The 16,396-nt window shown below is 37.3% G+C and overlaps 2 protein-coding genes across 6 annotated transcripts in view; one reads left to right on the top strand and one right to left on the bottom strand.

The window, feature by feature from the left end:
• Positions 1-9,711, bottom strand: wipi2 (WD repeat domain, phosphoinositide interacting 2). Of its 2 annotated transcripts, none has more exons than XM_084086635.1 (12): positions 9,433-9,711; positions 8,352-8,434; positions 7,681-7,850; positions 7,473-7,569; positions 7,135-7,232; positions 6,946-7,038; positions 4,369-4,439; positions 4,146-4,253; positions 3,768-3,932; positions 2,940-3,047; positions 1,862-1,959; positions 1-1,767 (listed from the first exon to the last, which is right to left on the bottom strand). In XM_084086635.1, exons 1-12 carry the CDS (start codon positions 9,504-9,506, stop codon positions 1,655-1,657), a joined length of 1,278 nt encoding a protein of 425 aa, XP_083942761.1. In that variant the 5' UTR covers positions 9,507-9,711; the 3' UTR covers positions 1-1,654. The 2 variants fall into 2 exon arrangements, with proteins under 2 accessions (XP_083942761.1, XP_083942760.1); XM_084086634.1 differs by having other exon boundaries at positions 4,140-4,253.
• The window catches only part of mmd2a (monocyte to macrophage differentiation-associated 2a), a 17,708-nt gene continuing 9,641 nt past the window's right edge, over positions 8,330-16,396 (top strand). The window contains exons 1-2 of one of the 4 annotated variants that reach the window (XM_084086685.1): positions 11,716-12,021; positions 14,451-14,569. Coding sequence is in view for 2 of the 4 variants with exons in the window: in XM_084086683.1 (XP_083942809.1) it covers positions 8,385-8,449 (65 nt within the window). In the remaining 2 variants the exon portion in view is untranslated. Of the gene's footprint in view, positions 8,450-11,317; positions 12,022-14,450; positions 14,570-16,396 lie in introns of those variants that run through there. The other 3 variants (XM_084086683.1, XM_084086684.1, XM_084086686.1) reach the window with 3 other exon arrangements.

A 16,396-nucleotide genomic window follows, 5' to 3' on the forward strand; every position in this document is an offset into this window, starting at 1 on the left:
AAACATTTTCAACAGAGAATTTATTTAATCTTTATATGGAACAATTTACATTTTTATACAAAAATCATTAGAAAACAGATTAAAGTGGCATTGGGGGGTTTAGAGCTCATTGGCTGATGATGAGGACACAAGTCAATTTATTACTGACGTTGACATTTGTTGATATGCAACATCAAAACATGCTCAGGAGACAATCATGCATAAAAATGATCTCAAGATCCTTTAGAGCTCCAAGAATTCAGGCAGTATCTTCAAATGCCTATATTGTTTGCTTGGACACACTGGCTAACTTTGTGTATTGTAAATATTTGGTAATCACATTCATAAACTCTGGTCCTCTAATTCCTCAAAAGAACCTCAGATTTTACATTTGACCTGTCCTGGTTTAACTGCCAGACCATGTGACCTGTTTATTCAGCCTGCAGTCCACAGGGATATCTGTGAGAACATACCCTGTTTGCAAGCTGAATGCTGCAACCATTTACTAAAGATCAGGATGTTTTTAGTGAGATATATTATGCTTTCCCTCTTTGCAAAGGACAAGGCCCTCAAAATAGAAACCTACCTAAAACGAGGCTCTGTCACGTCATAAGCAATCGTCCGCTGCTGGTATTGAGAATAAATCAAAGAGACAGGGCCTTGAACTTTCCTCATTCATTAAGAATAAAACAAAATGTTCTGGAAACAAGATGATGACTGACTGCCAGCCTCTTGAAACCACGTTCATCACTGGAAAGTTCCTTCTGAAACCAATACATTAAACGTCTTCATCAGTCGTATCTACTACTGAAGTTACTTAAGTGTTTGGAACTTAAAATAATAAAAAAATCTTCAATGAAATCAGTCCAGGCCAAAGACAGACACTAGGGGTAATTCAAAGCCAAAAAGAAAGGTTCATTCTCCACATTGCCAAACTGTTTAACCATAATGTGGCATGGGATTAATCAAAATAGAGTCTTGTAAAGCATGTGCACTTACAGATGCAGTAATTCAGGGTAAAACTAAAATCAACCCTCTAAGCCTGTCAAAAACACTGTATAAACAGTTATTGTAACCAGATCATGTTGTTAACAGTTCATGTATATTGTTATTACAGGACAAAAATTCACATCTTGGTGCCACTGAGCCACAGATGATTGGTAAGGGACATCGCAGACACTGCACAGTTGTGTGGTGATGTAGCAGGCGGCGCAAGCCAGTTCGCTTTCAATCACATTTGAAAAAGACACAAATGCACAAACACACAAGTGCTTGTCAAAGTTCAAGAAGAGAAATGGCCAGCAAACACATCAGAACCATCCACATGAAAGCAAAGGTTTTCTAGGATTTCTATTCTTGGCACAAGTACATGCAAAGCTAAGAGACGTGAAACCTGCAGCTTGGATTTCATATTTTGGTCTGATTAAGGACAAAACCTGGCATTAAAAAAAGGAAATCAAAGAAAAATTCACAAGGTTTTATAAAGCCACAAGGGTGGGGGAAGGAAAACATCTATACGCAACAAGAGACAGAATAAGGCTACAGCTAGGCTTGCTTTAAAATGATCTCTGTTTTAATCCCTTTCTCTATCAGGTCACACATGCCCATAGCAGCACCAGAGGAGGAAACCCCTCTCTGCAATGTCACTCAGTCAGTTCCATCTTCTGCCAGCGGCTCAGTCTGTTTCCAGGATTAATGGAGGCTGCTCGTTCTCTTCGTCCAGGTGCAGGGTGTTCATGTCGTCCTCCACTCCAGCACCCCCAACTGCCCCCTGATCCTCAGTGTAACCTGAGACAACAAAAACAATACCAGGCCATTTTAAAATTTAGACTCTTTGTCCCCCCTCTTCACTGTTATGCGAGTGAAAATGACAGTTTCTTACCTTTGGCAACAGCAGCACTGTAGGTCTGTGCCACGAGTGGCCGGTCGTGAGCAGTCTGTTCAAGAATTTCATTCGCTGGCTCTACACTTCCATCTAACCTAGAGGAGGAAACACATTTACATAGGGAGTAATTCACATGACATGCCGATCAGTGTCAATATAAACTATTTTTAATTTAGAGACTGTAATTGGAATATTTGTAATACTGGCAAAAAAAAAACTAAATTCAAACAAAAATTATAAACATGTATAAGCCAAGTTCAGTTTAAACTAAAACCGTATTGTTGGATAAAAGTCTTGACTAGGCATGATGTGTTAAGTCTTGCGTTTCAAGCAAGTGCTCTATTTTCGCTGACATTTGAAATAACAAAATATTTGAAATTTAATATTCAGCTATGGAGTGGGATTATGGACCAATGAGATTTTAGTGTGGGTAGGATTCCCCAGCACAATGCATCAAATACTATTGCTCCTGTTTTAGGTTTTCAGTGAACCATACAGGATACTAAATAACCAAAAAGCAGAAAGTCATGGCCAAAATAAGTCTATGTATATACACTACTGTTCAAAATATTTTTCTGAAATAAATTTACACTTTTATTCACCAGGGACACATTTAATTGTGAGTCAAGACATTTATAGTGTTACAAAAGATTTAGATTTCTAACAAATCCCGTTCTTTTGAAAGATCTTTTTAATAAAGATCTTAGATTTCACAAAAATTTTAAGTAGTACAACTTTTGATAATCAGAAATGTTTCTAAGCAGCAAATCAGCATATTATTATGATTTCTGAAGGATCACATAACACGGAAGACTGGAGTAATGATGCTGAAAACTTTGACATCACAGGAATAAATTACATTTTAAAATATATTTAAATAAAAACAATTTAACCTCAATCGTAATATTTCACAATACTTTTACTGTATTTTTGATCAAATAAATGCAGCCTTGGTGAGCAAAAGAGACTTCTTTCAAAAACATTTTAAAATCTTACCGACCCCAAAGTCTGTAAACTGTAGTGTATATTTAGACAAATGGTCTGATAGATCATGTTTGATAAAACTGGATCTCACTTATGCTGTTTCATTAGTGTGCACTCTCCTCCCTCCTGTGGGTCCAGATTGTACAGGTAAAGATAGCCATCTGCTGCAGCCACCAGCAGGCGTGGAATCTTCTGGATTCTAGAAACCAATCACAAGCAAGATAATCAGAGACACATCTACCCTGATAGCAACCACAGTCTGAAAGCATATCTAGATCATATTAAAGACTTAAGCCTGGAACACACCAAGCCGGCGCTGATGAAAGCCGACTGTGTTGTCGCCTCGCATCGGGTAAAAATGCTGCACTTGAACACACCGAGAGAACTACTGCCGACTGTTAGCTAGAATGCGTGTTCTGCGCCTGCGTGTAAATGAGACAACTGTCTATTTCTGCAGATACATTAGTCTATATTCATCATTCAAAAAGGGAAACCGACACTGCAGGCTGTAGATATACAAACCGTAAACAAAGCAGTGCGTGCTTACTGTTTTGAATATCAATCCTGCTAAACACTTTCTTTCCACTCCGCTCGTGTTAATATTCAAATATTCGCAAAGGAACACTCAGGTAAGATGACTTAACATTAGAACAGCCTTCTTTCTGTACCGTTTTGACTTCTTTGCTCGCTGTTTTGTTATTATTCTCATACACTGACTCGTTCACTAAGCTGAACAGCCAATCAGAGTTCTCTCTCTCACCGACGGCCCGATGCCAATTCAACGTTGAATCGGCCGAAAAAAAGCCACTGAGAAAACTTAGTCGGCCGACGCACAAAAACTGCCCGACGGCCGACCGTCGGCTTGGTGTGTTCCAGGCTTTACGTCTGGTGTGCCATTTCAGAATGTTTTTTTTCTCACATGGCCAGAGCGCAGATGTTCTTGTAACCTGAAAAGGGCAGTCTGACTGTAGCAAATGCCCTTCCTTGAGTGAACATCTCTGTTACGTGTGCAGGCAGGTATGTTGTGGAGGCCATCAATACTTTCCCAAAGTATCCCGTCCAAGTAGTGGGCTCCTCCTGAGGCCTATGATGGAAAAACATGAGTTTGAAAATGACAACATGGTTGCAAAATAAAAATGAACATTAAATATGTGCCTATGTTATGGCTTGTTAATGCATGCTTAATCATGTTCTAACAGGATTTTATCAATAAAAAAGGAAGATGTACAAATTCACAGGAAGAAGTGAGAGGGTCGTCTGAAAAACCACTTATTTCAGTGGGCATCATTACACTGACTTCTCTCTCTGGGTCTCCAGCTTAAAAATATGAACCGTCTCTGTGTTGCTTGAGGCAGACAGATAGAGTCCCTCCATACTGAAGGCGAGGGAACAGATGCTCACACATCTGTTGAGGGATAATTACAGTAAGTGGATTGTTGTCATTATGTGTGCTTATTACGAATCCTGGCTATTTCAATAAATACAAAACAGATCAAATCTAAAATAATATAGTTATCTACCTCTTTACTCCCCTCCTGAACTCAAAGATCTTTTGGCCCTCTGGAATGCAGAACACACGGATCACGGTGCCCTAAAAAACACCAAAGAGAGGGTTTGAAAAATGTAACTAATTAAGGTTAACTCTTAATTCATTATTCAGCACCTTTAAATACTGAAGGTTTGTTTTAAATGTAACAATGGACTATATGCAAGCACTACTATTTTTTGAAAGAAATTAAATTTTATTCAGTAAGCAAGCAAATTGACCAAAAGTGACAGTAAAGACATTTATTATGTTACAAAATATTTCAATCATTGTTCTAAGCAGCAAATCAGCATATTAGAATAATTTCTAATAGGATCATCATGTGTCACTGAATTAATGATGCTGAAAGTTCAGCTTTGCATTACAAGAATAAATCACATTCTAAAAATATTAAAATAGAAAACAGTTATTTTTAATACATAATATTTCACAATCTTACTGTTTTTACTGCATATTAAAGGAACCGTATGTAAGAAATGTACTTCAATTCATCATAAAATGGCCCTGATATGTCACTAGACATTAAGAAATCATGTTCATTTTAAATACTTATATCACTGACAACGGTAGTCCAGCCAGGATATTGTCATTTAAAAGTGAAGTTGCAACTGATGTTGATGTTGTCATGTTGTGTTTTGGCCTGATGCCCCACCCTCCACCTATCTACCAATCACAAAGTCAGTAGTGTTTCGGCATCTGGGTTGCCAGCTCTGCTCTAGTTTAAAGCTCCTTGTAGCAGCCTACGTTCCTGCTGGATCCTGCAGCCTATCTGTCAACCTCGAGTCAGGGGGGAGGGGGAGGGGATACACCGCTCTACAGTAATTTGAAAGTGATTGCAGTACCAGTTTTGGCCACAATCTTACATACGGTTCCTTTAAAATAAAAGAAATGTAGTGTGGCATCGTGAAAGGGTATGTTATAGAGGCAAGGTATGTGCCATCTAGGTGGTTGCAGCATGGGGACTACAAACCAAGATGGCCACCTGGTCCCAGACTAAAGTTACCAGGTTCCTCAGCAGTGGGGACACAGCTGTTGCAAGTGAAGGAGAAAAGCTGTTAATGAGCTGAGAACAGAGAGACTGGCTGTTTTTTTGTTAGAGCATAAAGAGTTTTGAGTTGATTATTAAAAAGAAACCAGTGACTTAATCTCTGCCTGGACTCGATTTGTGAAGCAACCCACACTTTGGTGATACCGTACCTCTCACAATGCCACAGTAGCCTTTAAGTTTCCTGAAACTCCAACTCGGTGTTTGGACAGCTATCATCAATAGCTATGTTTCCATCCAAAGTTGCGAATTTAACTTATGTGCAAAATTGAAATACTGCATAAAACATTTGTGAATAAAGCAAAAAAGAGCACAGATGAAACACAATAAACCCTGTCTTGTTCTCTTGCATTTGGATGCTGGTGTTTGGGAACACAATCGTGTGAGACACTTCTGTGAGGGAATTAAACTAAATCATTCTGATGACTCTAGCTCAGGCATTTCAGGATGATCAAACCAACATTTGAGATGCTTTACAGTGAAATATCTCTGCTGGTTAGTCCAGTTATCCAATCACATCCTCTGTTGAGGCAAAGTCATGTGAGTTTTTTTGTTGCGCATTGAGGGATTTATTGGGTAAAAGTGTTTCCATCATAGATCATGCGTATGTCTTCTTATTGGTTAAAAAAATGTATCCGCCTCCATTGAGTGCGCAACCTTTTTTATGCACATCTTTTATGCTTCCATCCAGCATTTTTTTATACAATATCCCAAAATGCACATAAAAATAGGTGAATGGAAACATAGCTAGTGATGAACACGATGATGAAGACAAAAAACCTTATAAAAATACCCCTAACTTTTAAAAGGTAGTGTTTATAGTTGGGCGAATTTTGCTACAATTCATTTTCCTCAACCAAACAACTGTAGCCAAGCAGATTCAAAAATCAAACTTTCTTAATGCAAAAAGTGCAATAAAGTAAAGATCTAATTAAAACAATCAAGTTGTTTTGAAAGAATGACATTTAATCATTTACTTGAACTATTAACCAATACAACACAGTGATAAAGACACAATAGTTACCTTCATAGATTTTTAACAAAAAAAATTTTTTTTGCTAATGAAGAATTCTGTGAACATTCGTGATTGACAAAGCAAACAAATAGTTCAGAGTTTGGAATTGATTCACTGAATACTAATGTGAATACTGGCAGATCACCCACTTTAAATATAGCCTACTCTCAATGAGTGTTTTGAAACACACACATTTGTTTCACTATATTAGTGGGGACATTGCATAGACTTCCATTGATTTTATATCAGGTTAATGATATGTTCTATCACCTAACCCAACCTCTACTCCTACACCTACCCATCACAGAAAGGTGCAAAACACTAGATTTAAATTAAAACAGGTTTTGGACAATTTATAGGCCTTTTTATCCCGTAAGTACCAGTAAAATGTCCTTTCTAATCAGTTGTAATGATATTTCTCTATATAAGTGAGGACATTTGGCCCTCACAAGTATAGCCAAACCTGTACACACACACACACACAGCTGTACCTTCTCAGAGGCTGTGGCCAATTTAGTCCCGCTTGCATCAAACGCCAGTGCTGCTAGTGGGCTATCATGGGCAGGTATCATGTTAGCTGCCCTCTGGGGATGAATATCACACATACATTGACAAACTGCGTTTAACACAATCCCTTAAAACCATAATCATTGCAAATCATTAAACTAAACAGCACTTACCAGGTTGACCGTATCAAAAACTTGTACCTCCCCAATTGTTGCACTTCCCGGATAGGCCAAGTAGCAGTTGTCATTACTGATTGACAGGGCACATAGTCCTATAAATGTTTAGTGACATTTTAATCATCACAAATTAAAAATCTGTATGGCTACTATGAATTTGTATAACAACAAGGCCATTACTATCTGGTCGCTACATCATTTTCCTACATTTTCAGTTCCCCAAATATAAATAGAGCACATAACCATTATGAAAGCAGAACCTGCTACATGTACTTCCACATGAAAAGTCTGGTATAAACAACAATGATGTACCGACGGCAAGCAGCGTTACCCACCAGAAGGATTCGGAGGGGTCTCTCGAATGGTATGTAGTACTTTCATATCCCTAATGTTGTGGATATAGAGTGACTCCTCTAAACACACTATCAATCTCTGTGGAAATAAAGCAGGTTTACAACATTCTCAGATGGTCTAATCACACTTAATAAAATAAATCCAATACAGAAAACATGTGTCACAGGAAGAGGACGTCTGCTGACTCACCTGTCTGTTTAGTTTCACAGCCAGTATAGTGTTTGAGTAGCTGTAGTTGCATATCTCCGTCCCTTTCTTGAAATGACAGACCTTCAGCTTCCTAGGTGCCTTAAGGCTGACAATAGCGACAAGGCTGCTGGAGAACAATCTCTCCACGATGCACACATCTTCTGTGTCAGCTGAGGACAAATACACGAGAATTTTTATTCAAGTAGTTTTACGTCATCCTGCGCCCTTTGAAGAGTTGCTGAGGCCCCAATGTTGAAAAACATTAGACTCCAAGGGCGTATCAAATATTATAACTAACGATTTCTGACTGGGTGCTTTGAAAAGCCTACATCCAGGTCCATTACTTTTTAAAGATTAAACCATAACAGTCAGGAAGACAAGCTTTATTCTGGATTTAGTCATTTTATGATCGTTGAGAGGCACAAGGTGTTCATGCAAGCCATTCAGCTGTCTGAAATGTTGCACTGGCTAATCAGCACCCAGGACCAGAACTATCCGTTTTAATAATTTTCAAGGACTCTCACTTTTCAACTAGTTTTAACGCCTCTGCTCTGATTATCTCTGACCTCCAGAAAGAGCAGAAAGACATTATCAGCCCCTTCAATCAACTCGTATCATGCCAAAAGGTACGAGTAGCCATGTTGACAGTGATTAAAACACAAATAACTTACTACATTCATAGATCTGTTCCAATTTGTCTACTGATGACAAGGAGAAAAACTTGTACCCAGACTTGGTACCAACAGCTAGGGATCTGGAAAGCAAAGAGGTAACAATAATCAATTGCTACAGTACACAAATCCACTTTTTATGGTCTAAGTTACTGGTTTGCCTAATGACTAAAACAGGTTGTTGACATGATGGTGAAATGTGTTAAAGGGGTATTTTGCAATCTTTGTGGTGCAATGTTTGAATTTAAAAATGTTCTGTACAGCTGAAATGTAGCAGCTGTTATAGCTTATAAAAACACTGGCCGTGCTGTCAGTGAGGTGAACCACTGGTTACACTGGCACAAATACTAGTGGAGTCTAAACAATAAGCTTTGACTAACTTGTCAGCTGGTTCCATGATTTAGAAAGTTAAACTAAAGGCGTTTAAAAAATATTCAATTATCTTTCAGATATAACCCCCTCCTCCCTTATAATCAAAGCTTAGTTTGAAGAAATTTAAGTTACTCGATTGCTGTTAACATTTTAGCTACTTTTGCTGTGTCGTCCTACTTTGTAAAACACAGCTAACAGCACTTTTTAACACTTGCTAAATAAGATATCCAACCAAACTTGGTTTTACATTACGAAATTTAATATTTCACACCGTTAGGCTGACGTAAAGCTTTGCCGAAGTACAAAAACCCATTTTTTTCGTTAGCATGGACGCTAGTGCTACACGTCTCGTGCGTGGATTTTTGTCTGGCGTTATTTTACAAGAGCAGAATTGGGGACTGATTTAATAAAAACAAAGCTGCATTACTACATCAGAGGAAACTGTCGGGGACCAACTTATTCTAACCGACAGAGGGAAATCATAGCAGTGCAAATCAGCCAGTGTTTTAGCTGGTTAGCAGCACGCTTTGTCATCCTATCTGCACTGCACGCGAGCGACGAGACACGACACAGATAAAGGCGCTCCCATTATAACGAACGAAGCTTCGCGCGACTGCAGTGCAAATTATTCGTTGATTACACCGACAACATTGTGTTGTTTTCGTGTAGATGGGCTGTTAGGCCAGCAGCAGTGTGATTGTTTTCTTACGTGTTATCCTGGTTAAAGTTGGCGAAGAGCAGCTGGCTGCAGCCGGCCTCTCCGCTCTGACTGGCCAGGTTCATGGGCTCGACAACATTTACAGATTAAGCCGAAGTGAAAAGGGCTCAGATGTGGACTAAATCAGTGAAATCTGGGGTCGTCTCGCACTGCCATAAGTTCCACCCTCTTGTCCCAATGAATGTTGTTGTTTTTCTCCAGCCACTGTTGCACCTTTTCGTGCGCATGCGCAGTGGCTGCTGCACGCACCAGCTCCATCTAAATTAAAGGGAAAGGCAATGTTTTTTTTTTTAATGCTCCGTCCAAATTAAAGGGAAAAGCAATGTCTTTTTTAATGCTTTGCATTACGTATACACAACTATTTTTTATAAACACACAACTGTTTCTTAGTAGAACTCGTTGAAAGCGACTAAATGTCCGTTTACATTTAGATTTTGTTTTTGCTCTTTTAGCTAACATTTCTAGTTGAAAATACAATATAGGGTAACATGGGGGAAGATGCGCATTTACTTTTAAATTTACATATTTAGATGTAATGTAAAATTATTCAAAGAGGCTACCCTTCTGGGGTAAGTTGGCCCCCTGCCTGGGGTAAAAATCCCATCCCCAATCCCTCCGGGTAAACCTTTACAGAACTTCTTACCCCGAGGGTCTACTTGTATCTTTTTACATCAAAATAAAAACTATAACTGTTACTCCAAAAATCAAAAAAATCGAATCATCTTACTCCGACTTACCTTGCTTTAAGGAACAGTGTTTTTTTTACTCCAAGGCCTCTAATTATCCACATAATCAAAACTTTGCTGGAAAAAAAAAAACTGTTTTGCACAATCTACTGCATACGTTCTGCCCTCTGATTGATAAGTGAAAGGCCTTTTAGTAAAATAAAATAAAAATGGTTGTAGAATGTATAGGATAGGTTGTAGAATAACTTATATTGTTGTTAATATTTTAATATGAACAATGGACTAACTAATGTTTACTTAAATATCCATACATGATTTTTTAGAAAAAATAATGTTAAAATGTAAGTAAATACGGCACATTAGGCTTTAGAGGAACGTTTAGCTATTTGTGTTTCTCAATCATCAAAAACTACAGAGCTTTAAGCATTTAAATTTAATCTTACTATGACTGCACCAAATTGCACATTTTTTTTGCTCAGTTTGGGCCTTGCAAACTGATGTTTTTTTTACCCCCTCGGGTGTGAGCAATATGGGCCACAAAAGCCTGATTTATCAAATATAATACAAAACATAAAATGCACATGCAAACTTTTCCTTAAAATGTTCTTCTATATTTTGTCCACAGCAAAATATCCAGTGTCGTTTAGAGTGTTTTTGTGGTGTTAATTTACCGGAGTCAAAAAGTGCTGATTTGAATGGCATCGGCACACCCAGTGTAAATCAGTGGTCGCAGTCATTGTAATTACGTGAGTTGACATAATTGACACTATTGAGCTGATCCAATTTCTGGTCCTTGCACATTATTTCCTATTTGATTATTGGCGGACTACCATGAGGAGAGGACAGGTGTAAAGGTTCCAAAAATGTAGATTTTTTTGACAATGATTTAATGTCATGCTTTACAGGGTTAAAACAAGAAATGTCTTGTTTTGTAGCCTAGTTGTTTCAGTTTATTTTAAAGCTTGTTTTGTCTCATTTTAAACATTCAAGCCGTCTTGAGTTATTGGAAGTCGAGCTATAAGGCCCCCTTGCTGAGGACCCGACTGCGTCTCATCCGTCGTGGTCTCCTCAATCATGATGGATGAGACGCAGATTTAAATGTTGCTTACTTATTTAACCAGCAGATGGCCACGTGCGCTTTGTCTCTGAGATGCCAAAATATAGTTCACTATAAGTCCCAACCCTCACTGGGTCGAGAGAAAATTAATGTGCTGTAGGCCTACTCAGGTTAAAAAAAAAACAGTCTTTGACCTTTATAATTTTGGTTTTCAATGTCATTTAATGACCAGTTTTACAACAGAACAAAAATGGAGTTATGTTTATATATTATATAAATTGTAAAGTTCTATATGTTTTTGGAATAGCCTACTAGTTATTTGGAAAAAAGGGTTCACAAAATAGCGTGCATATCAGATCCAGTTTAATCTCTGAGAGGTTAGCTTGTTTGCGCGTTTCTAAACAAACGTTTCTAAAGCAAATATCCGCTACATCATTACAAGCGATGGGAAAAACTTTTGCCTGAAGCCTTTTTGAAGTTAACTTAGAAGGAAGCAAAGGGGCGGGGAGGGTATTCTGCGCGTACAGCGGCATTCCTGACAGCGCGAGGGGTCGCGAGACGCTGTTTACGATTATTCCCAAAAAAAAATCCAGGGTCACTGTATTGCGGCCGCTTCTCGCAGTTCTGCCCGCGTGCGCGTTCCGAGCGACGCAAGTCTCCACGTTCCTTGTAGAGGCAGTTGCCTCCTGCTTCGTTGCAAGTTACGAGCTCTGAAACATCCGGAGTTTGGTCGTCGCTGGTACTGGAAGTAGTCAGTCTGTCTACCCTGGAGTAAGTTACGCGGCGAACATGTACAAATATGCACAGTATGGACTTTAGGAGGACGAAGTTCGGCAGGTAGGCTAAATTACATCTAAGCATAACGTTTATATAACATTGTTTTCTTAATTTTGCTGAGGAATCTTTAAAAAAAAAATGTTTTCTCCTATGTTAATAATAGAAAAGCAGCATTGAAATGGGAATGAAAGCTGATAATAACAACATATTTCTTCTATATAGCCTATCAATATAAAACAACGTGAAACAGAGTTTGAGACTGAGGTAGGCTACAAGCATTAGTGCAAACTGTTTGAAGAAGCCATTGTGTCTATTCATGGAAAAATCTTGAGGCTCTGTCAACTTCTACTTTCATTTTATTTCTGCACTTCTTCAGCTTTGGTTGTGCATTTGGTGAGGATTTCTTGCAGACCACCACACACACAATGATATATGGAACGCATTTTTTTTTAAACATTAAACATTGTTTGTTCATTCATTCACGTTTGTGCGTTGTGCTAAAACATTTCTTCAATTTTAGATAGGGAATAGGCCTACATTTAGGGTACAACGGGGCTAAAGGCACACCTTAAGAAAAATGTGCTAGCTATTGTGTATGATTGCAGAAAAAAAAGAAAAAAAATTATTGGACATTGATGGACCAACATGTTTTGTGTGAAAATAAATCATAAAAATTGTTTGTTTGTTTAAAAATAGTATAAATGTATGAGGTGGCGAGAGGGGCCTTTTACCGCACACACGGGGTAAAAGGCTCACCAGCATGGGGCAAAAGGCCCAAAATTGATACAAATAGCCTACTTTAGCAACAGTAGTCAACATTTGAAGTGGATCAAAACCTTTCATCAAAGTTATACATGAATTTTGAACAATACCCGTTCTTGTCTTAGGACAACATTGATGAACTTTTTTGATCCACTTCAAATGTTGACTACTGTAAATTAATAATGTGTTTAATAATGTCTAAGTTAATACTTGTCCAAAACAATCACTTTAGCAAAGTTTGTTCTATTTTAGGTTTACTTTGATAAATAAAATAATTCATTTTTGTTCAATAAATACTGTCATTCAATTATGTTCATTTCAATAATACAGAAACAAAATTATTTTAAAAATTAAAGATTCTGAATACATTGAATGAAATCCCATAACAATTTAGCTTTACAGTATGAACAACTAAATATGATATTTTGATATGATATCTAAGTAACCATGTCATGTCAACAAATGGAAAAGTCAGCCAGATATTTATTATCATGTTAATTATTTTGCCTTTTGTCCCAACAACAGGGGCACCCTTTACCCCAAATACCAAACTTTTACATATTCTTCCGTTATTGAAAAACTGTTGCTTTATTTACCTTAAGCAAACCTGAAAAACATTTACAAGACCTTCAAGACCTCAAAATATAGACATTAATTTGATCGATTCTCATTTTCTACATAAATCTACAGTTTTAAAAACATTAAATATTAGATCAAATTAGCACAGAATCAACTTTGCATTGCTTTTCGCAATCAAATGATTATATGGAAATGCAAGTTTGAAAGCAGTTCTTACTTTATGGAATTTCATGTGGCAAAAAAAGTGTTTTCCTGCACGCTAACTAAACTGAACAAATGATTATTCACTTTCCTCATATATCAGTACCAATTTGCTTAACAACAAACCCTGTTATGTATGGCATTTAATCATTCTGTTTACCCATAAATTGTCATGTCACATGGTTTTCTCAGAATAGAAATTCAGAACATGAACATTATTATTATGAAATTTTGTCACATGGGACATAAAGATATTTTAAAAGTGTTAATAGTTTTGTGTGATTTGTCAATGTTAGGTCACAAATCTGGCACACATAATGCTTTGTGTTTGCCTTTTGAGATCTTTGCCCCAGAGGATTTTGACTTGGTGGGATTGTGTGTAAATGCTATATTTTTGTTCCCTCTTTAATTTTATGTGACCATTTCAGTTGAGCTTCTCAATGCTCAACATATGTATAATAACATCAACTAACCACTTTATTCCATTTATGCTCCCTCAACAGAGACTTGCATTGCATAGTGAAACATACATAAATATTAACCAAAGAACATAGACTAAAAAGGACATAATTTATCAATTAAACTGATGAATTTAGTTAAACACTGTTACAGTGTTTCCTCTTAATTGATAACTCTCAGGTCAGGTGAGTTATAAAGTTAAACCTAACCCTGTCAGCACCTGATCACTTTCATTTAATCTCTAGAGTCTTCTCAGAAAGGTCAGACACAGGGTGCCCTTCAATCTCCTCTCATAAGTACAGAAAAATGAATCCTACTGTGTGTATTTTTGTCCCTTGTGACGGTTTGGTTTGGATCCTCCTTGTTTCAGAGACAAGAGACTTGTATTGTGGCCATTTGAGTGCATGTTTGGTTTTTGGAAGGGATATTTTGGCCTCTGTCGTATGCAATTAGCACACAGTCACTCAGTTAATTGTCTGTGCTCATAGAAGAAATGGCCTTCATGAAGCTGGAGAATATGAAAGGATAATGGATGAGGTTTGACCAAAACCTCATATGCAGGACCATAAGCAACTTTATAATGACTGAAATATTGGATTACTTGCAGGTAAATATTGCAAACAACAATTTTTTTTTTTTTAACATTATAAAGTGGTTTTCAAAAAGTTGATATTGCAATTTGGTAGAGCATTATGCAATAAAATGCACTTGCTGTGTGGTATGGAAAATTAAGAACTTGAGGCCAGCCTGAAAATGTTGGAATGCAATGTTTGGTGCCATAACTAGTATGTAGGGCCCATATTACGCATGAGCAGACATATTGGCTTAAACCCAAGACCAGCACTGTGTATCATGTTGCTGTAGAGACTCTGTGAAGTGTAAACATCTAAATCTCTGAATGTTTTCTCTAGTGAAGGGCCACTGACGTGTCTAGTCCTTTACCCTCATGGTGTGGCATTATCATATTCTCATGATGTGTTCCTGTGTTCTTACATTCCTGCTGAGAGTGGATCACAAAAGTTGGAACATTTGAAATATTACTTATTAATTTGAACATGTCTTTTTTTTTAAAACCTTTTTTTTATTTACGAGTTTGAATCTCAGATGTTGTGGTCATGCATCATTTACAGTTTCATAAGGGGTAGAAATCAAATCATAGGGAATCAATGAATTGAACTAGATTGATTGGTGTATTGAGTATTTTAAGTACTTGTAAGTACAATCAACTTGGATGTTTAAGTAATTTCAACATGAATTATATTAAACGGACTTAAACTGAGTTAAAACAATGTAAAAACATATGAAGAGTTCAGATGCAAAAACCTCTAAGTGCCATCTGAAATTTTCTTCTACAATGATCATTTTTATGAAGCTCGTATATTTAAGTTCAGTAATTTCACTTAAATGGCAATGAAAATGACCTATTAATTGTAATTTAAGTGAAATTACTGAACTTAAATAAACGAGCTTGATAAAAATTATCATTCTAGAAGAAAATTTCAGATGGCACTTAGAGGTTTTTGCATCTGAACTCTTCATATGTTGTCACAACTTATTGATCATATAATTTTTGTACAGTGTATTATAAAAAAGTAAATGTATGTGTCTTATAGTGCCAAACTGACATTGCTACAATGAGGCTGAGCTTCCCAGTTTAGCCCCAGATGCCATCATATAAAAGCAATTCCTTTTATAAAGGCCAAGCAGAGCCCACACCGGGTGCTGAGACCTGGAGCGATGCCAAACATTAATTTAATGAACTCATCCATGATAATGAACAGGATGCCCTGTAGTGCGCTGACATCTGAGTAAATATTTTCCCTGAATATAGTAAAAAAGCAGTGATATGAAAAGTGACACTAAATATATCCAATAACTCTGGTAGGGCAAATTCTGCATGAACAAGCATCTCTGGTGCATTCGGGCATTATAATCAAATATATGACTGTGAATGTGGTTCCTACATCACACCTGGATCTCTCTTGTTTTTTACAGCAAATATTTACATTAAAATATATATGAAGAGAAAACAGAATAAAAAATGTAATGAAAGCAAGTTTTAGAAAACTGAGATGACAATCCTTTAAGTCAGCCTGTATGTTTTACTGGCAGAACTGTCTTTGAAAAGACTGTAACTAAAAACAATCATTTAGATCACTGCTAGAAATACACTATAATCAAGAAATATAATCAAGAAGCAAAGTAAGATGGTTTCCAGAGCTCGCTGAGCTCGGCTCATTTATTCTGGTTAGCAGTCTAGCCCACTTCCCTGTGTCCTCATGCACATTAATTAAATCACACAGATAAAGAGTGTTTGGGGGGAAATAAAAAAGAAAATCCCAAGCCTCAGGTTGGCATAGAGACTATGACATCATCACCTAATACATCAGCGACTCAATGTAAGTGGCATAAAAGACCTCATTCCGAACAGGAT

This window comes from Abramis brama, assembly GCF_963993115.1.
Source record: "Abramis brama genome assembly, chromosome: 1".
Lineage (NCBI taxonomy): Eukaryota > Metazoa > Chordata > Actinopteri > Cypriniformes > Leuciscidae > Abramis > Abramis brama.